The sequence below is a fragment of the Abramis brama genome (assembly GCF_963993115.1).
Source record: "Abramis brama genome assembly, chromosome: 4".
In the NCBI taxonomy this organism is placed as follows: Eukaryota; Metazoa; Chordata; class Actinopteri; order Cypriniformes; family Leuciscidae; genus Abramis; species Abramis brama.
Genome location: NC_139966.1, coordinates 21,627,271 through 21,648,513, shown reverse-complemented (window position 1 = coordinate 21,648,513; position 21,243 = coordinate 21,627,271). Strand labels below are relative to the sequence as shown.

General features: G+C 40.1%; 2 protein-coding genes and 1 long non-coding RNA gene across 3 annotated transcripts in view; 2 read left to right on the top strand and 1 right to left on the bottom strand.

The window, feature by feature from the left end:
- The window catches only part of LOC311081149 (uncharacterized protein), a 434,400-nt gene that overhangs the window by 306,295 nt on the left and 106,862 nt on the right, over positions 1–21,243 (top strand). The window lies entirely within an intron of this gene.
- Positions 1,349–3,634, top strand: LOC311081168. Its single transcript, XR_014605817.1, has 4 exons — positions 1,349–1,395; positions 1,852–1,939; positions 2,600–2,696; positions 3,543–3,634. It is a non-coding gene; the product is annotated as an uncharacterized lncRNA (long non-coding RNA).
- Positions 4,904–6,512, bottom strand: LOC311081412 (putative nuclease HARBI1; the record flags this gene model as incomplete). Its single annotated transcript, XM_084111951.1, has 4 exons — positions 4,904–5,594; positions 5,687–5,798; positions 5,895–6,010; positions 6,080–6,512. 4 exons carry the CDS (start codon positions 6,510–6,512, stop codon positions 5,257–5,259), a joined length of 999 nt encoding a protein of 332 aa, XP_083968077.1. The 3' UTR covers positions 4,904–5,256.

Sequence of the window (21,243 nt, the reverse complement as noted above, 5' to 3'; positions counted from 1 at the left end):
ACAGATGTTTACTTCATCCCAATTACAAGCAATATAAACTGCATATATGGTTAATATTTTCTCTTTACCTTTGTTAGATCACATTTAAGAATTAAAACTCTGTGCGGGAACGGCAGGGAAACACAAAACTCACTCTTGCACTCACACTTACACACACACTCTCATTCGCGCGCGCGCGCACGCACACACACACACACACACACACACACACACACACACTCGCTTGGATATGTGGTTTACGGGGACTTTCCATAGGCGTTATGATTTTTCTAATGTACAAACTGTATAATCTACCCCCCTACACTAACCCTATCCCTAAACCTACCAATCACAGAAAACTTTTTGGCCTTTTTTGAGTTTCAAAAAACACCATTTAGTATGTTTTTTTAAGCCGTTTGGTTTATGAGGACACAGATGTCCTCATAAACCACATTTCAGAACACAAGCAAGGCGGCAAACAATGACATACCTGGTTTAGGAGCAGAACCATAATCATGTTCAGTCATCACCACCGCAGCTGCGACCTCCTCCATCGCCTCTTCCTCACATGGCAGGGACTGCTCCAGATGAAGGGCTGGGCAAACGTCATGGCCTAAGCGAGTTGATGCTCTTTTATAAGCGGACTCCCTTCTTGGCAGTCCCCAGTTGTTCCACTGGAAACGGGAGGGCACGGACCCGATTTTCAGACGCTTGATGCGACCCCAGTTGGTAAAGTTAGCCATGTCAGCTAACGCTAGCCTGCTAACGTTAGTGTAGTAGTCTGATTCACTAAAGTGCCGGCTACAAACAAACATGCTACCTTGTTTTATTTTAAAGTTTGGCCCTTCATCCCGGCGAACCGCTTTAATCCACTTCTTCCTTAGACTCAATTCAGTCGGGAATCCATGAAAACTTAAGTAGGGTTGGCGTTGTTTGTTAGATTTACAAAGTGGAACAGAGCAGTGACATCTAGCCTTCGTTTCAGCCATTGTAGAACTGCGCGCCGGAAGTGGATATGCACAGAGTTGACAAACCCCGCCCATGAAACCCGGAAGCGTGATAATCCCCTATAAGGTGAATAGGCAAGGGAAGTCTGACGCTGGTCAGTTTCACATTTGAGATCCACTCTGTCTCATTGGAAACATCCCAGATAGCACACGTACGTCGGGCCGACGTTGGCCCAACATCGAGCGTCGGCCTCCCTCCCTATAACATCGCAAAGGCGTCGGCCAGGCGTAGGCAGATCTCTTGTCAGTCAGTGCTCTATTTCCCAGCTCCGTTACGTCGGCTTTTGGTCGGCCCACTATACGGGAGGCCGATGTCGCGTTCTGCGCGTGAACTTTCAAGTCGCTTTCAAACACTGGAGCTGCCGCGGCGCAGAGTTGCCATGGAAACGCCGCGGGACCACTGCGACTGGTAAGCATGAAAACTCCCTCTCTTGCTGTTGTTTTCACTGCTTTCAGGTGATATTAGTCTCTAAAATCACACGGATAATACACACAACTGTTCTTGATACTTCTCTTACTTGTAATTGATACGCTTATTTTGAATATTTACTTTTATAGACATGGTTTTGTGTCTTCGGAAAAAGTCCGTTAGCATCTCAACCATTTTCAGAAGAGGTAAGTTAAGCTAAGTTAATGTTAACTCGGTTGAGCTTTTGTTTATGAAAGTTTGGGCTTTTAATCACCTCTTATGTGTATATGAGAGGTTTTGTAAAGGTTTTCCTTGGAAGTGAGCTAATTTATTTTACACAAACGTAAACATAAACGTATGTAATCGGTGACGTCACTTACATGGAGTGAGAAAATTGGTTGAAACTAGCTCAGTGGTAACAATTATTGATAAAAAAAAAATGTTCTGTGATTTCAGCAGCAACAAAATAACCCATAACAGAGGGAAAGCTCCACGACTTCAACATTTCTGAAGAAAGCTGCTGCCGGAGAAGTAGGAAATACAGGTAGGAAATCCAAAACTAAAGAATTAATTATTGATTTTAGGAAACAGAGCCGCCCTCTTCCCCTCACTATCATTTATGGCCAACCTATTAAGATAGTACAAGAATACAAGTACCTTGGCACAATAATGGATAGTAAGCTATGTTTTGAATCACACACTGATGCTGTTTGTGCCAAAGCCCAGCAGCGAATGTATTTTTACCGTAGACTGAGGAATTTTAACATTGACCCCACTTTGATGAGAATGTTTTATTCTTGTTTTATTGAGTCTGTTTTAACCTTCTGTTTTATCTGCTGGTTTGGTTCCTTGTCCTAACAATACTCTCTACAATCGTTTTTTGATTTTATGTAGACGTGTAGCAAGATTGCAGGCATTAACTTTTCCCCTCTCTCACACATTTACTCCAACAGAGTGGCAAAGAAGGCAGCTGACCCTAGTCATCCTTTGTCCTGCCAGTTCAAGCTACTTCCCTCAGGCCGTAGTAGGTACTCCATGCCCAGGTGCAGGTCAAATAGATTCAAAAACTCATCTCAGAAAAGCATTTCACCTCTGCTGTAGCTTATATATAATATAGCTTAGCTATAGCTTCTTACTTGTAATAAACCTGGCATTATATAATAATATTGTTGGCTCTATGACAAATGGTTTGTTGTGTTCCTAGATCCTTCAGCGTTGATGCCCTGGCCTCCACCGTAGCAGAGTTGGGCGGATCATCATCTCGGATCATCATCTCTAAGGCGCTATGAACCATATGATTAGTAAGTAAAACTTCAAACATACACTAATGTCAGACATACACTAATTGTGTTGGTAAAAAAAATAGGTTTTGAAAGTCTCTTATGTTCACCAAGACATCATTAAAAACAATAATATTGTGAAATAATATAACAAATTTTAAATAACTGTTTTCTATGTGAATATACTGTAAAATGTAATTAATTCCTGTGATCAAAACTGAATTTTCAGCATCACAGCTTCATATGATCCTTCAGAAATCATTCAAGGTGTAGCAGGATACCCAGGGCTTGGTTTACACCTATTACAATTTCTAGCCACTGGGGGACCATAGCCATAGCCACTCATATTAATGTTAAAAAACCTCATAAAGTGAAATGTTCATGCCATGGGACCTTTAAGCGTTTTCTACCAGTTTTCTATGTGAGGAAAACGCTTAACTGTACATAGTAGTCTATTTTTAATTAGTATGGTGTTTACAGAGTTATCATTTATTTATTTTTATATCACTGTCTATGCGTTAAGTCACGTTCTGCGAGTGCAAATCTCTAAATTCAACTTTGGACTTGTATTTTACAGGGGACAAGTTCTCAAATTCACATCTTTATGCTCTCGAGTTTTGCTACTCTTTTACTTTCATAAATAACCTTCCTGATAATGTTTGGGGCTCAGAAACACTCTCCCTATTTAAATCTAGACTAAAGACACATCTCTTTAGCCAAGCATTCAATTAACACATCTCATAATCTTGTTTTACAGTTAATATGTGATGAAATAGTAAAAAGTGCACATGATCATCTTTTGCCTGAAATAATATGAACTGCAGCTATGCTAATCTTTCTCCTGTTGCTTCCCTGTTTCTATCTCAGGATGCTCAGCAAGTTCACTAGAGATTATAGCAGCTCCAGTTTGGATCCAGTCTCAATTGTGAAGACTTCAGATGATGCAAACACTCACGAAGTAAGCTACAGTTAGTCCAAAATGCAGCCACTAGAGTTCTTACTAGGTCAAGAAAATATGATCATATAACACCAATTTTATCATCACTACATTGGTTACCTATAAAGTTCCTTATTAATTACAAGGTATTGCTACTGACTTATAAAGCCCTAAACGGCTTAGCTCCAGTCTATTTAACGGATATTCTATTACCCTATAATCCATCGCGCTCTTTAAGATCAATAAATTCGAGGCGTTTGGTCATACCTAGGATATCCAGATCCACCAAAGGAGGGAGAGCATTTTCACATTTAGCTCCAAAACTCTGGAATAGTCTTCCTGATACTGTTCGTTGCTCAGACTCGCTCTCCCAGTTTAAAACTAGATTAAAGACGCATCTCTTCAGCCAGGCATTTATATAATATTTTTAATCTTACAGTTAAATCCAACCTCTAGTTCATAAACGCCAGAGGAGAACTGGGGCCTGTTGCACAAAACTAGGATAAGGGATTAAGCCAGGATATCTTGGTGATCCTGGCTCAATTGATCCGTAATCCGGTTGCACTAAAGCTGGATAGGGGGCAGGAGGATATGTTATGGTATAAATTACCATGGAGATTTATTCTGTGGAGCTAGCCTGCTCCAGACCAGGCTAAATTCCAGGATCTATTTAATCTCATCCCTAATGTCAGTCAGCAGTCACCACAAATGGAAACCAATAGTTATTTCACTGTTAACTATACATTGTTATCACATATAACTAGACCCACTGTCATTATTTAAACGTTTGTGATCATTAATTTCAATCATTTTGGATAAATAATGATTTTTAGATGATGTTGCTATCATTAGATAATTTACAGTTTCCCATAGACTATAAGGCTATATATAAAATGATAGAATATTAGGGCCACAGAGGGAAAAAAAAGACAAGTCATAATATTGTAACCAGTTGTTTTAAAGGAGGACAGTTGTTAAAATGACAGATGTGGGGCATTTCGTGAAATTGTACTTCAGTTTGGTTTCATAAACAAAGACATGCTGATGTGCCAGAATATTAAGTATCACATTGTCATAAGTATCAAAACTGTAAAAAGAATATGTAGCTTTTCTGCAGAAAGAATCAGCCTCATAAATTTATGACTATCCTTTTTCCTCAGTGTGGCCCTAGTACTATCATATAAACAAATACACAAATACACATTCCATATGAATATAAAAACACAATGTGTAACATTATGTTCCTTTATTGAATAAGGACAAAACAAAGCAGGTAAACCATCATCTCCTTTCGAAACTGAAGTCACAGTGACTCTACAAGATGGAAAGCACAGAATCAAAGCATATTATACAAAATGATACATACACATTCAAAGGTCTGTATATAACACACCCTGCATGTCTGCACACTAAAATAAATGCAGGACAAATCCATACACATCAACTGAACAGACAAATGAATGGATGCAGTAGCCTCCCTGCAGCCTTGTATTACACACAGTATACCGCACAAACATCATAAGAGGCCAAATTCGTAAAAAAACGAACCCAAAAAAACCCAAATTCCTCTGCCACCGCAGGACATATTTAACCAAAATTGAAAGCACACATACTAACTAAAATAATTCAACACATATTGGTCCCTCAGCAGCCGACCACGTCGTCATCAGGGAAGATTGCCGGATTGTCCCAGTCCATGGCTGGTGGCACTCTGGGGGCCCTCTCCTTCCTCAGGCAGGCCACATTGTGGAGGACAGCACAAGCCACAGTAATATCACATGCCCTAACAGGGCTGACCCTTAATTTGTGAAGGCAGTGAAAGCGTGCCTTCAGGAGGCCAAAGGTCATTTCAACTCTGGCCCTGGTCCTGGCATGGGCATGGTTGTAGGCCTGCTGTGCTTCCTGGGGGTCTGTGAAAGGTGTCAGGAGAAAAGGCTGGCAGCCATACCCCCTGTCTCCCAGCAACACACCAGAGAATTCACCTGTCAACACAAAATCTCATCATTACTACCTCATAAACAGTGATATTCTTGACACAGCCATGATGGTTATAAATAGGGGTTGTGTGGCTTACCTTGTGATAGGCACTGATAGATTTCAGAGGCCCGAAAGATTCTGGAGTCATGGACTGAGCCAGGCCATTTTGCCACAACATTGCTGATCACACAGTCAGCATTGCAGACCATCTGAAATCATAAGATGAGGAATATTACACCAATCAATGCACATCACTGGCAATGCAGAGTGTTCGTCAATGGACAATATCAAAAAGTTATGTTCACCTGAACATTAATGCTGTGAAAGGATTTCCTATTCACAAAATCGGCCTCATGGGCACCTGAGGGGGCTTTTATCCTTATGTGTGTGCAGTCCACTGCACCAATGACATTGGGGAAACCTGTCACACAAAGTAATGAGTATCCTACTATGTGTTAACAGTTGTCCTGTAATTTGTAGATCCTCTTACCTGCAATCCTATAGAACTCCTCTTGGATGTCACAGAGTCTTCTGTGGCCAGGGAAGGAGATGAAGACATCTGCTAATGCTTTGATAGCCAGACACACAATCCTTATTGTGCGGCAAATTGTGGCCTTGTTCAGCTGTTCTGCATCCCCCACTGAGTACAGGAAGGCTCCACTAGCAAAAAAGCGCAAGGCCACACAAACCATTTGCTCCACACTCAGTGCATGGCTCCGTGCAGTGCGGTGCTTAATCCTGGGACCCAGTAGTCTGCATAGATACCTGATGCCATCTGCAGAAAACCTGTATCTTTCATATAGATGGTCATCAGGGAAGGCCAGTGGGTCCAACCGGTCCCTGAAGACCCTTTCTCGCCTGAAGGCTCTCCTCAGCACAAGTGCTTCTTCATCCACCACATCTCGCAAGAATGGGCATGCCATTGTCAGAGCAGAAAGGAACACACAATTTTGGGCCTTCATATAGGCTAGTGGCCACACCTGGTGCTGGGGGGGTGGGCAAAAGAGGCCGGTGCCTTATAACGATGACTTGGTTGTACTGATTGCTGGGAAAATAAAAAAAACCTTAGAAAGATGCCACCGTCCTGTGTGCTCACAATAAGAGCTCATATGTCATGGCTCACTTGACTTTACGAGAATATACCTAATTTTTATTTTGAGCTGTGTCATCTTCTTGGAGCTGGGGGAGGAAAGAAAAATAATGATTAATACATTTGTGTTACAGTTAGCATACAGTGTACATTGAAGGCATATCTCACCTCCCTCTCAAGTTTTTTTATTTCAAGGTCCAGTTTCCTAATTGTCCTCTTTTTTATTTCGGACTCCAGTGCAAGATTTTCCATCTTTTTCTTCTTGTACTGAATGTCTATGTCTGCCAGTTCTATTTGGCGCCGGAGGTGGTTGCCATACAACTTTCTGATAGCTTGTGAGCTCTGTGAACACAATACAGTTAGCGCAGCTGGAATTTGGCAGGATGTGGTGTCCTTTTATTAATACGCACTATGTTGCCAGGCTGGTTTTCCCACTGTATAGCATCTGGGTCCTGTAAAAGAAATTAGATTTTTTGATTTTGATGAGGACTCACCATTGTAGAGTAAATAGTACTTTCACAGTCTTAACATGATACCTCATGCCTTCTGGAATCCAGAGAGATGGTCTCCTCCTCATCATCGTCTCCATCATGTGCTGTTGCTGCTGCACTGGGGCTTTCACCCTATCACATTTAATCGGATTCATATTGAAGCTAGTAGACAAGACATGCCAGGCCTACAGTATGCCTTTGATGGAGTACTCACTGGATCAGCATCGTCTGGTGCTTGTGCTGGTGGCTCTAACAGGAACACAGTGCTGCCAGACACTGCAAGGCAATAGGTAAACCAAAGTCAGACAGTCCAAATTGATTCAATATGAATGTGGTTGTATCCCATGTAGAGATGGAAGGACATACCTTGAATGAAGCGGGTGGCATCTTGGGAGGAACGTATGCTCGTCTCTTTCCCCCCAGGGATCCCCTCTTAAGACGGGCCTGCCTTTATTTAGCTCCAAGGCCATGTCCTCTGCTGGGGTAAGGTCAGCCTTTGGTGACCCACCACCCGTGCCTTGTCTGTGGGTATTCTTTTTCACTGCTAAAACAGTACAGACAATGTGTGAGCAGGCACCTTCTGGGTACAATATATGCTTGTGCTTTGTTAAATATTAGTCAGGGACCATACCATTCTGCAGAATGTTCTTGTATTTGATTTTGACCTGCTGCCATGTCCGTTTTGGCCCGTTCATGTTTAATCTACATCGCGCACACACACACACACACACACACACACACACACACACACACACACACACACACACACACACACACACACACACACACACATTCTTTATCACAAGAACATTTAATGGAGTCACACTGCAAAAAATGACTTGGTATTTTTGTCTTGTTTTCAGTAAAAATATCAACAAAAAAAAATCTTAAATAAAGATGTATTTTCTTGATTTGCTAAATGACCTAGCAAAATAAGTATAGTTTAGACAAAAAATATAAACTTTAAGTAAATGTGTGCTTAAAACAAGCAAAAAAAATAAAAAATCTGTCAATATAATAAGAAAAATTCTCTTGAAATAAGTTTACTTTTTCCATAAACACTTAATTTTAGAAAAGTTCTCTTGTTTCACTGGCAGATTTTTTTGCTTATTTTCCTAGGTAATTTTGCTCAAGAAAATATTTAAGATTTTTTTTAGATATTTTTTTTTTTACTGAAAACAAGACAAAAATACTAAGTAAGAAAGACATTTTTGCAGTGCAGTGAGCAACCGACCTTGGGTCCTTTGAAAGGCGCTATATAAATTAAAGTGATTATTATTATAGCTCATCTATTTATTCAATTAAATTTTATTTATATAGCACTTTTCACAATTGTTTCATTCTGTCAAAGCAGCTTTACATTAATAAAAGCAGGAGAAACACACAAAAAAAACGGTGGACAACATAAGAAGCAGAGTACAACGGCTAAGATTAAACCGTACTGAGCGTTGTTACAATCACGCCATACTCCACCCTCACTCAATCACGACGCACCTCCTCTCCCGAATACTGATCACACACACCTGCTCATCATCAAGTCTTCAATCACCTCCAGCACTTAAACCCCGCTCTCACTCTCACTCATTGTCCGGTATCGTTTGCATCTAGACACTATCTCCTTGCTTACCTTCAGGACTCCACTGCTACTTACCTGTTCCGTCGATTCCTCTCCCAGCCTTCCAGTCTTCCTCGTGGGTCTTCGTCTCCTGTGTCCTCCTGAGTCTTCTCCGGGTCTGGTATCTCTTTCCGTTCCCCATCTGCAAGAAAATCAAACTGAGTCATTCAAGTCTACATCATCGGGACTAATTCAGATCCACTCACCTTCATCTGCACTGCCAAACTCTCTGCTGGTTGATTATAATAAATACTCTTTACCTTATCCGTGTGTCTGCCCTTCTGTGTTGTAACAAGCGTAGTAACGTTAAATAATAATGTAAGGCTTTAATAATAATTTATCATAGCTTTATACAGTGTGATGGAGTTACTTTACACAATTTCACTCATATCTGCAGTGCATTTCAATTAAAAATTTAACCGTTTCATAATTACAGTACAACTGCGTTTTTGGAGATGTGAATTAAATATTTGAATTGTAATTGTGATGTTTCAGCGGAGCGGTGAGTGTGTAATTGTGCACTACTTACGCATTCAGGCGGTCTGCAATACTTTGCCACGCTTTTTCTCTTTGCTTTATCACTGTGGCGGTGTTGCCTTTCTTCTTAATTATATCTTTTACCTCCTCGTATGCCTCCATGAGGATTTGTGCTTCCGACGGGGAAAAGTACGCGGCTCTAGTTGCCATGGTAAATCAGTTAATCTGTGATCTGTGGCGGGGTCTATTTGAGTGAGCCGTGAGCGCGCACCTATCCAGGATTGGTTTCACCTGGCTTAATGAATCCGTGTCTGCTTATCCTGGCTTGGTCTTTGTGCAACCAATTAAGCCTGGACGCACATGTTTTGGCTTCATTGAGCTCAGCTGAGTCATTTATCCCGGATGTCTTAATTCTACTTTTGTGCAACAGGCCTCAGGCCTCCGACTGAGCCTGGGTTCTCCCAAGGTTTTTTTTTCTCCATTAGGTCACCTGATGGAGTTTTTCGGTTCCTTGCCACTGTTGCCTTTGGCTTGCTCAGTTGGGGATATTTAATTTAATTTAATTAATCAATAATACTATTGATCAGCCTTTTCCACTAGAAACAAACTTTGTTGTATTATTTTAATTTAATACTGTGAAGCTGCTTTGATACAATCTGTATTGTGAAAAGCGCTATTACAAATAGACTTGACTTGACTTGATGAAGACTTCAGATGATGGCAACTATAGATGGACATAAAAAAAACTGCCAGATATTAAGGTGGGATGAAGGCGATATTTCAAAAACGCTGTTGGACACTGTTGATATTTGGAATGAACCCAAACAAACACACCCCTCTCTTTAATGCTCCACCTCCAAAACTCACCAGATTGCCCAGCAGCCGCATCACATTATTGGTGTAAATAACTAATTTATGTTATTGCATGACCTGCTCAATAAAAGCGCAACACTAAGAACGTTTCAGGAAACACATTATTAATTATGATAAGGGCTGAATTTCCCAAAACCTTCTTAACGCTACGTCGTTCCTAAGTTATACCTTAAGCTGTACCTTATCGTTAATACGTGTTTCCCGAAACGTTCTTAGGTTGTTCTGTAAGTCATACGTTCCGATATTTCCCTACCAGTTAATTAAGTGTGACAACACCGGTAATACCATAATAGAAGTGACGTGCATGCGATGTGGCGTGCTTTTTTTTACAGGCGCACATATGCCACAGCGAGATGAAAACATCTCAACTTTTCAGAATGCCACAAGCGCACCGCAGGTCATGTGACAAAACCCAACCGATCAGCTTTGGCCTTTCCGTAACAACATGGAAAACTCGTCTGAACAGCTGATCATAGCTGTACAGGGCGAGTTTTTATTTCTCATCTCCATAAATATATCTAGTAGTAAAGCTAATGCAAGGGCTAGAAATCAATTAATCCTTTGCTGATACTTCCTCGTCATCATGGAGAACACAGTTCATGGTTGCATAGCAACGACAGACGCCACGGGAGCGCAAGCGCTTGTAGAAAGAAAGAGAAAGTGCTTTCCACACGTTTTTAGATGCGATATGTGAACGGCCCCTAATTCAGGATAAACTGAGAATCTATTTGGTTTAAAATCGTTTTTGTTTTGTTTAAAATGGAGATCACGATAACATACATCAGAATAACATGTTCCAGTCTATTTTAAAAAAAGATACTCAATTGAATCATTAATTCAAACACTTTTAAAACCAATTAATTCAGTGTCTCATTCATAAACACCTGGGCTGGGTTTCCCAATAACGTTGTCTCTTAGCGTGCTACGAAGACTCTTAAGGTATAATTTAACTAAAGGTATACCATTTATAGGCGTGTTCCCCGAACCATACCTTAGAAAGCTGCTAAAGATATTCCTTTTACGTGTGATGTTACCCAGTGCTGCCCGTGGCGATGCTGCTGAATCTGCTGATATTGGTGGCTCGAGAATCAATTATAGAGGGTTTTCACGACGCGTCATCAATCCGGAAGTCGGCCATTTTGGAGGTACTGAACGTAAACAGTGCCACTGAACTGAACGGACTCGCAAATTTGGCTGATTATTGCTTCTGAAAAATGGTCAAGTTTTGGTCTGTACTCATCGGTCGCACCGAGAAAAAACATTTCTAGTTCTATAGACTGCCGAAAGTTAAAGAGAAGAGTGCAAAAAACTGATGAAAGATGGCGTTTGTGGTTGAGAGAGGCACAGCATCAGCCACATGTGTAAATGAAGCGTTAACTATGGCTAAAATGTTGACGTATAAAAGTTAACTATGGGTACATACACACTGTCAATCCTATTATCTTTGTATCCGATTGGAATATGATCGAAAATGATGTCCACACTGTGTATCACAACTGTTCAGATCCGATTTGTATGTCCACGCAGCTCTTTGACAATACGGCAATGATGTTGCGTTGATGGAGAGGTTTGCATTTGCAATATAAATGTTTTCTTATTTAAATTTTACAATATGGAAATGTATAGCCGCCGCGCTGGACTACTGCGTCTCGAGCTGCAGAACTGTAGGAGGCTGGTACTGTATGCACAACTCTTTTTCATCCGCGCCGGTTTCAAAATACCTTTCAAAAATAATAATTTTCTGCTCGTCCGGCACTTTGCATCAACACAGCCTTGTTTCGGCAGCGACTTTCAGCATGTTCCCTATAACAACGTCTGATGTTTATATTTTACGTGGCGTGAGAAAGTCACATAAACCACGAGAAAGAGCGTTCAGACTGGTGGATTTCCTGATATGTGATTTGAATAGGATATTGAACCACATATGGATGTAGCTTGAAACGGATTTCATGTGCTTTTTTTTGGACTGACAATCTGAACGTAGCCAATGTCGGGATACGAAAAAGAAGTAAGGACTAGAGAAGCTAGCTCGTTCAGATCTTTACCACATATTACCTTAAAGGAGAAGTTCACTTTCAAAAAAACTTTTGCTGATAATTTACTCACCCCCATGTCATCCAAGATGTCCATGTCTTTCTTTCTTCAGTCGCAAAGAAATTAAGGTTTTTGATGAAAACATTCCAGGATTTCCCCCCATGTAATGGATTCTATTGGGACCCAAACGGTAGAAGGTCCAAATGACAGTTTAAGTGCAGCTTCAAAGGGCTTTAAACGATACCAGACGATGAATAAGGGTCTTATCTAGCGAAACGATCGGTCATTTCCAAAATAAATAAAAAAGTTTAAGTTTTATAAGCACAAACGCTCGCCTTGCTCTGTTCTGTGATGCGCGTTGAAGACGTCAAGTAATACGCAATTACGTTGAAAAGGTCACGCTTGAAAATTTTGAGCTCTTTCCTGCTTACCAAGTCCTTCTCTATATGATTTCGCGGCTTCCATGTGTTTTTCCCGTGGTTTAGACATCAGAAATTAGTGTAACAATGTGTTCAGTAGTACATAAACAGTGCAATCCATGCCGTTGTTTACATCCGAGTACCTCCAATATGGCCGCGCATCCGGGTAACTGACCAAATCGTGACGTAGGTGAAAACCCTCTATTCACTCGTGCAGGGGCTGCTCCACTGCGTTATGAGAAAGCGGTGTTCTTTATAAAAGAAGCAATTCAGAAATGTACGCGGGTTGGGTGAGAAAAAAACACTGACATTATGGATTTGGATGGCAATAAAATCACAGACTTACCCCTGTAAATGTTTAAAATACCATACGAACCCATGAGAAACAGTTAGCGTCTACTTACAACTTAACTGACAGTATGCTTTCACTGGCCTTTGAAAGCGCTCCGCGGACGGCGCCGTCTTTTAGAACAACTATTCGCTGTATCGCTGCCATAGTTTGAGCAAACTCCCCACCACAATTATTCCCTTTAAATAGACTATTAAACCTATTAAACTATTAAATGGTTTGCCAGCTGATGTACCTTTGATTGTTGTTAGATTTTTAATTATATTATCCAGTGTAATGACAATTTTATTCTTAGCTTTAGTCCTAACTGCTTTTTCTCAATGTTTTTCACTCTGTTACAGGTTGCCAGGAAGAATCCTTCTCTACATTGTTGCTGTTCCTTTTTGATCCCTTTTCTCCTGGAGTTCTTTCTGGTGTCATTAAAATGTCTTAACTTGAATTGTGTCTGTTCATTATACTAGAGACAGTTACACACAAAATTAAGAAGATATTTTTCAATGTCAGTATAGCCTATTTTTTCATATTGGATAGTCATGTAACTCCAGGGCTGTAAATATGTACATAGACATTGAGGGGGACAAGTCCTATAATTATACGTCAATAATAACAATAGTGTGTCAATAGTTAGAAATGGCCAAACTGGAAATTCAATATTGGAAATTCTTGCTATTCTTGACTGTTTTTAGGATGGCAAAAAAGGTTTAAAAGTTACATTTTAGGCTGGTCTACCTTACAGCGACCATCCAAATAGATAGCCAATCAAATCATAGAAGGCGGGGTTTACTGTTCACAGAAGCAGAGCATGTATTCCATCAGTTTAACGTTGAAAGAGTGCGAGGTGGAAGTGTAAAACTACTCCACTTTTTTTCTTGAATATGGCCATTTTGAGGGATGAAAGTTGCATGTGTTCAGTATCAAAGCTATTTTATCAATTTAAGTCTCAGGGCAATGTTGACTACAGTTTATGTGCTGCTGAGTGAGTGTTGCAGCGCGATTTCCGCTCTGTGTGTGTGTGTGTGTGTGTGTATGTGTGTGCGCGCGTGTGTTCGTAAGTGCGTGCGTCAATGAAAGCAGCGCATGGTGTCTAATGTAAGGAGTAGCTGAAAGGTCCGACCTATATAAATAAAGGTCCTATAAAACCCACGCAGAGCTGCCAAAAGATTTACAGCTTTGCATCGTTCAAACATCGGCCGGAGATCATTTGCGATCAAAGGCCGACGCCGAGGTGACATATTGCCGATGAGCAAACGATCTCTGAGCGACATCGTGCCGATGGAACTTTGCACATCGGGCCAACGTCGGCCCGACGTACGTGTGCTATCTGGGATTACATGACCGAAGCTTCATATAATAATCAAAAAAAGCGCGATTTTCAAAAAGAGCATTGCAGGGTCCGAAAGCTTTGATATGATTCTCGGCACACTGCTGCGGCAACAGCCCTCTATACATTAATGCTGATGGTTCAGTCTTTAAGTCATACCATCGTTATATTCTCCTTATTACGTTTTCCCTTTAATCGTCTAATGTTACCCCCTCAGACCGTTGAACTCCTTAACATATGAATGAAGCATCAGTAGAAATATGTAATGTGCAGTCTGTTACCATGTCTCTCCAGGGCGGTTTGCACTTGACGAAGTGGAGGTTGCTGGTTCGGACAGCCTGTCCAGAAAAGACTCCGCCTCTGCCGGTTGTTTGAAGAATTTTTCGCCGCCGTTGTGTTGTACTCGAAGAGTCGCTGGATATGTCATAGCGAAGCGAATTTACCTGGTGATTCTTGAACTCGGTGTTAAGCAGATTGGGCAGCCAGGTCCTAAGGAACGAGACCGGGTTAGTCCCTTCCTCCCCTTCAGGTAGGCCAATTATTTGAATATTGCACCGCCTACTCCTGTTTTCCAGGTCGTCTATTTTTTCCAGTGCCGCGTCAAGCTTTTTTTTCATTTCGTTCATATCCGCTCTATCTCTTGAGACCGTGTCTTCTACCGCCGAAATCCGTGTTTCAGCTTCAGTGACTCGGTTTTCCACCTGCTCGACGTGTGTTGCTACTGCCGACAATTTCTCTAGCACTGGATCAATTTTATTCTCCAAAGCCTTATCGACGCCCGCCAGGACTTCTGATGTTATTTTCTTCACCAGTGTGTCCATGTCGCTCGGGTTCAGCAGTGCATCCGCTATTTTCAGAGAGGAGCGAGTACTGATATTCGATAATTTCCTGTTACGAAGTTTGTGACTGGAATCAAATTGTTTCTTTGGCATGCCTTGTAACTTCTACATTCAAGTTCTGCACTTTCAGAGATGATATTGAGTCTAGAGAGGGAGATTTTTTAAGGCTTTGCCGGAGCTCGTTGTCAGCATTGCTATTCCATTAGATGCGTCACGTAACACCCTGCAAGACAAATTTAAATAAAGACTGCACTGTGCTATTACAAGTTGAAAAGGAAGGTCATATTAAAATAAAACATCGAAAAGGACAGGTGTGTAGGATTTAGTGGCATCTATCAGTATAACCCCTTTGCTTTACCCTCACTCTCTCCTTCCTAAAAAGAAGGAAAAGCTATGGTGGCCGTGAAAAATGCACAAAAAAATAAAATACCATATACATATTATATATATATATATATATATATATATATATATATATATATATATATATATATATATATTCTGTTTGTCTATTCTGGGCTACTGTAGAAACATGTATGTTCAACATGACAGACTCCATGAGTGAGGACCGATGGAGTCTGTAGAAACATTTTACATTTACATTTGATTCATTTAGCGACTTACAGCTGCTATATATGTCAGAAGTCGCACGCCTCTGGAGCAACTAGGGGTTAAGTGTTTTGCTCAGGGACACAATGGTGGATTGAACCTGGGTCTCTCACACCAAAGGCATAGTCTTATCAATTGCACCACCACCACCAGGCTTGTGCACAATTCAGAACTGTATTGAGAATGACTCCTTAATTCAGTTCTTGAATTTGAATTGATGTCAAAAACAGGATCTAGAATTACAATTTGAATTTGAATTAAAGGAAGCAGAATTGCAATTCAATAAAAATTCAAAGAAATTCATATACATATTTTAAGTGAAGTGTTTAACAATTAAGCTTTACATTATGTCAGATATGATTGCATTATACATGATATTAGTTTGAACTACTTGTACAGATTACATTAAAGCAATGAATGTTAAAAGCTCTAGTCACAGAACAAATCATTAAGCTTGATTTATTGTACCGTAATTGTAATTTTGTGGAACATGATGGAACATGACTCCATTTCCCAGAATGCTTTACTTTAACCAAGTATTTAAAATGGTTGCTAAACAATTTGAAGTGGACATTTGTTTGAAAGCACAATTTGATGGGCAACACTGGACTTTTTAAGTTTCAGAAGTCCCTTACAACTTCACTCTGCACCTGTTGAGAGAATCTTTAGTGTTGCAGGAAAGATATTCAGACCAGAACGGTGCAGACTCAATGAAAAAACATTTCAGGAGCTATTGAGAATTAGATGCAACAGTGTTGCTCAGTAATTTTTTGCATTGGAATAAATGATAACTGCATTTACAACAACTGTGTTTGTGTGATTACTTTGAAATGAAAATTACATTGGAACAAAACTAATTAAACAACATTGAGGGGGTAATTTATTTCAAGAATTTGATCAATATCTATTTTAGAACAAATGTATGCAGGGTTGAGGAGTAAATAGTTATGTGAAATGAAATTTCTGTTATTAAATTACACAATTAATGTAATTGTATTTAGTTGTATTACTGAGGTAAAATGTTTAATTCAGTTAGTTACTAATCAACTTAAAACGAAATTGCTTTAATTGATAAAGTTATCCAAATAAAGTAATCCAAACCACATTTATAATGGGTAACTAATAACAGTAAGCAATAACATTTCCAAAGTAACCTTCCTAACACTGAATGCATGCGAGACTCAACACATTCTTTCTGTTGTGAGACTGTGTGGAATTTCTTTGAATTGCCATGAATTTAATTCCACTTCCTGTCATTCCAATTCCACAATCGATTACTGTGGACTTCGACCGAAAACAGGAAGTAAATACAGGTATGAGCGCTGGCTGAAATAACATCATTTTTATTCATATCTTTCACATCTACTGCAGTCAGATTCACCGTGTTCACTCTGAAGGAATCACTCACATTGGGCTGTGCACTTGTAATGACACATCAAGGACGTTAAGAGGCTAAAAGCAGGTTTAAAACTTGCCCCATTGAAGTCAACAGGGTGCAAATTTTAAAAAGAGGATAACATGGTGTAGGCAACACCGATTTTTGTTGTTGTTCTCTGTTCTGACAGCACTCCAAATTTACAAAAAAATGAGCTCAATGTTAAAATTGACCGGAGTTCTCCTTTAACATCCATTTAGGCCCCAGCCACACTACTGCGTTTTCTTTTCGAAACAAAGGGTCATTCTAAGGCAGTGGTTCCCAAACCTGTCCTGAAGGACCCCCAACACTGCACGTTTTCTTTGTCTCCCTAATCAAACACACCTGATTCAACTCATCAGCTCATTAACCCATGTGATAATGAGCTGATGAGTTGAATCAGGTGTGTTTGATTAGGGAGACAAAGAAAACGTGCAGTGTTGGGGGTCCTTCAGGACAGGTTTGGGAACCACTGTTCTAAGGTAACATATTTTCAGGTGATCACACACGGATGAAAACATAGTTATGATGATTTTATTCTATTTCTGCCATGTTCTGTAAATAAAGCCTTTTAATTGTTACACACTGGACCTTTAAATTGAACAATATTCAGGACATGCAGACACTTTTGGTCTTTTGCCATTTTGGAATACAAAGAGGAACTTATGGGCTCATATTTAGAACATCACATAGATGCTGTTTGTCATAACATTTGCCCTCTTCTTTTGTTATACATTTTGCACTACAAGGTTGATTCAACATCCACACACAAACACACACGATGCTTTTCAACTGTTGGTCTGATGGCTACACATGCAATATGCATAAACTGATACATTCATCACTGATTCACTGATACATTCATCACCTCATGCATTCATCACTATGAGCCTTAATACTTGAAAAAGAGAATTCTTCTCCACAAGTCACACATTTCTGGACTGGCCCAACCAGCTCACTGCTGCATTCTGGTCCACATATCTGTAGGAAAGATCATTTTAAAATTCCACAAAATAATAATAATAATGTGACCGTCATTCATAGTCTACATTTTTAAGAAGAGAACAGTAGTGGAAAATTACAGGATCCAGATTCAGATTCCTCTGAAGTGGTCGGATAAAAATTGTTGCATGACCAATCTGAGTTTGTGGTTCCTTTAGATATCGGACATGGTAGCCATCATTGGGACAGGGGATGAGGACCAGTTCACGACTACGAGTTGTTCCAGATATTTTTAGCAGTTCAAATCCACCCCCCTGTCTGAGCTTAGGATATGCCGCTAAAAGGAATTCTCTGAACTCCTCTGGATTTGACTGAATACCTGAAAAGAGAAGGCATACTATAACAACTGAAATTTCTCACATAAAAAGTAATTCAGGTTTTCAAGGTGACTTTTTAAATTCATATACATTATAAAGACATCCACTTAAACAGAGTCTACACTGTAGTCATGATGTCTTATTTACCTTGAAATGTAAGACGTTTCTCCCCTAACCCTGCAGCAGCGAGCCTCTGTTTAACACATCGATTGGGGACTAACTCCACGTTTTTATCGTCAAGACAACAGAATAAATGGGTGTATGAGTGAAGTTGTACGGGTGCAGCAGTGGATCGCCGCATTGTCAACCTTCTCCCTCCACGTGCGTATGGGCCAAACAGTCTTGAAACCTCGGCTGTGATTCAAAAGATGAGACCGACATTTATAAAAGAATGGTAGGAAATAATAATAACTAGGGATGGGGATCGTTAATTTTTATTGATAATGATACCCTTAATGAGACTGCTTAACAATCAGAGTCTTTATCGATCCCACTATCGATACTTTACTCTTATTTGGTGACAGTTATTTGGTAAGACCAGACCCAAAACGCTATGAGGAAAATACTCAATGTGCGATAACATTGTTATATATTGAGATGACATATGACTTGCAATAAATAAACATGTATTGAAGTGTGCATATTAGCTGCCTGGTTGTTTTTAAATTAATTATAGGATTAGACATGTTAGACTAATGTTTTAAATACAGCTAAATGTTGTTTCTAGAGCAGCACATTCATGTTTACAACAGCAAAGTCACTTAATATCTGACATCACAATACTGAGTGACATTTAGAAATCAGTCTGTATCAGTCCCTCCTCCTCTCTGCTGTTATTCACTGGCTGCAGGTAATGTTACCAGGTAGAACTAAGCGGCTGGTTTGTCTCAGCCAACAGCTGAGTTTTTAAGACTACAGACAGCTTTCTATTTAGACTGTTTTTAACGTTTGGCTAATTGGCAAGCTAGCGTTAGCTGTGCTTGTAAATAACATACAGGATGAGAGACTGGGGACAGAGATAATTAATCCTTTCTACATGTTTACCTTACACACAGGTGTACTGAAAAAAGTCGTTTTACTCGCGAAGGTTTTATTGCACATAAGGAGCGTAGCTTTCGGCAAATTGAGTAGTTTGGAGCTAACTTAACTTCCCCGACTCCACAGCGATGAAGCGGCGTCTGTGTCTCTGCAGGGCGCTGTGTGCGTGACAGAATGGAGGCGGAAGCTGCAGCCTGATAATAAACAGTCCCGGGCCCGTTTAATACCGAGTTCCGGTGCCATCATTAGAAACACTGATAGCAGTATCCGATAAGCTGGGACCTTATTGATTTTAGAGAAAGTTTGGGTCCTTTCAGAACCGGGTCTCGATCCCCATTCCCTAATAAAAACTATACTGAGTAACAAAAGAACGATGGTCTACAGATCATTAGTTGACAGTGTATGGTTTAATTTTTCTAACATTATATTCAATGGACAAATTCTTCAGTGTGGGTGCATTAAAGTCTGAAATTAAGTAAAATGTTCTTGCAGAAACCTACCGTCCACTGGGTGTCTGGGTGTAACGTTAACATTAGGCCTATCTGGTGGCTGAGGTGATGAATTAGATGAACCACCCGATGCTGCACAAAAAGATATGCAATGTGAACTTAGTGAACGCTACATGGTTGGTAAATTTGATTAAAGTTAATACATTTGCCGATATTATAAGTTAGGTAGTTAACGTCATTAAAATACGTCTGTTAACGTTTGCTAACGTAAAATCACTTTATGTGGTTGCACTGGGTGTTGGGGTCGATCTGAAGGAAGTTAGAGTAATGCTGCGTTCTATTATTCATCCGTGTCGGAGTTCCGACTAGGAAGACAGACGTTGCCTAGCAACACGCACCAACACGCCCCCTTTCCTCGGATTTTGCCGCTCGGAAGTTTGGACAACCGTGAGGACACCGAGCAAGAATTCCGATACGGAATCCAAGATGGCTGCGCCTGTGTGACTTGTTTTCATTGTTTTTGTCCCGCTTTGGTTGTTTAAATGACGTTGTTTAAATTTTAATCACTCGTCGTATTACTGCAATACCTTACTGCGTCCGTATCACTGCCTGTGGGTATGGGAATCGGTCTTGTTGTGAGTGCAATATTGAATGATATTTGTTTCAAACGGGTGTTACTAACGTGGCTAGCGTTGCTAACAGAAGGTAAACTAGTTACTAGGTGAAGCACATACTAGGTGCGTTGCACATACTATAATTACTAGGTGAAGCACATACAGTACTTATTTCACATACTACGGCCAGTGCTACCATAGCAACAGCTTTCTGTCATGATAAATCAGATAAATCATGAATCGGTCAAGGGCAGCCAAAAATATCCATGGAAAAAGTAGACTTGGTGAGCAGAGGCATGCCCCTCTTTTCTTCTCTTGCATTTAAATGATTTATTTTGTTCCAACTCATATATAGTTTGAGTGAATAAGAATGTGAACCATTTATTCCCCACCACTGTTTGTGTGCACAGAAGTTGCATGTTCTGAGTCTGCTATTTGATTCCTCTGCAAAACTACAGCATACAGAAGCTATGTTATTTTTAGTTTGTCACATGCAAGATTAACATGAATTTTTCTAACCTACAGTGCAGGAGTCACAAGTGTTTTGTCTTAGTCCTTTAATTGAACCATTACCTATTACCTTTACTATTTGTCTGTGTTAATGCTGCTGTAAATGAACAAACTATTATTAAACCTACTGTACGTTGCCAAGGCATGAGAGTTATGTATTAATATTTTATTAAGTTAGCTATCATTATGACAA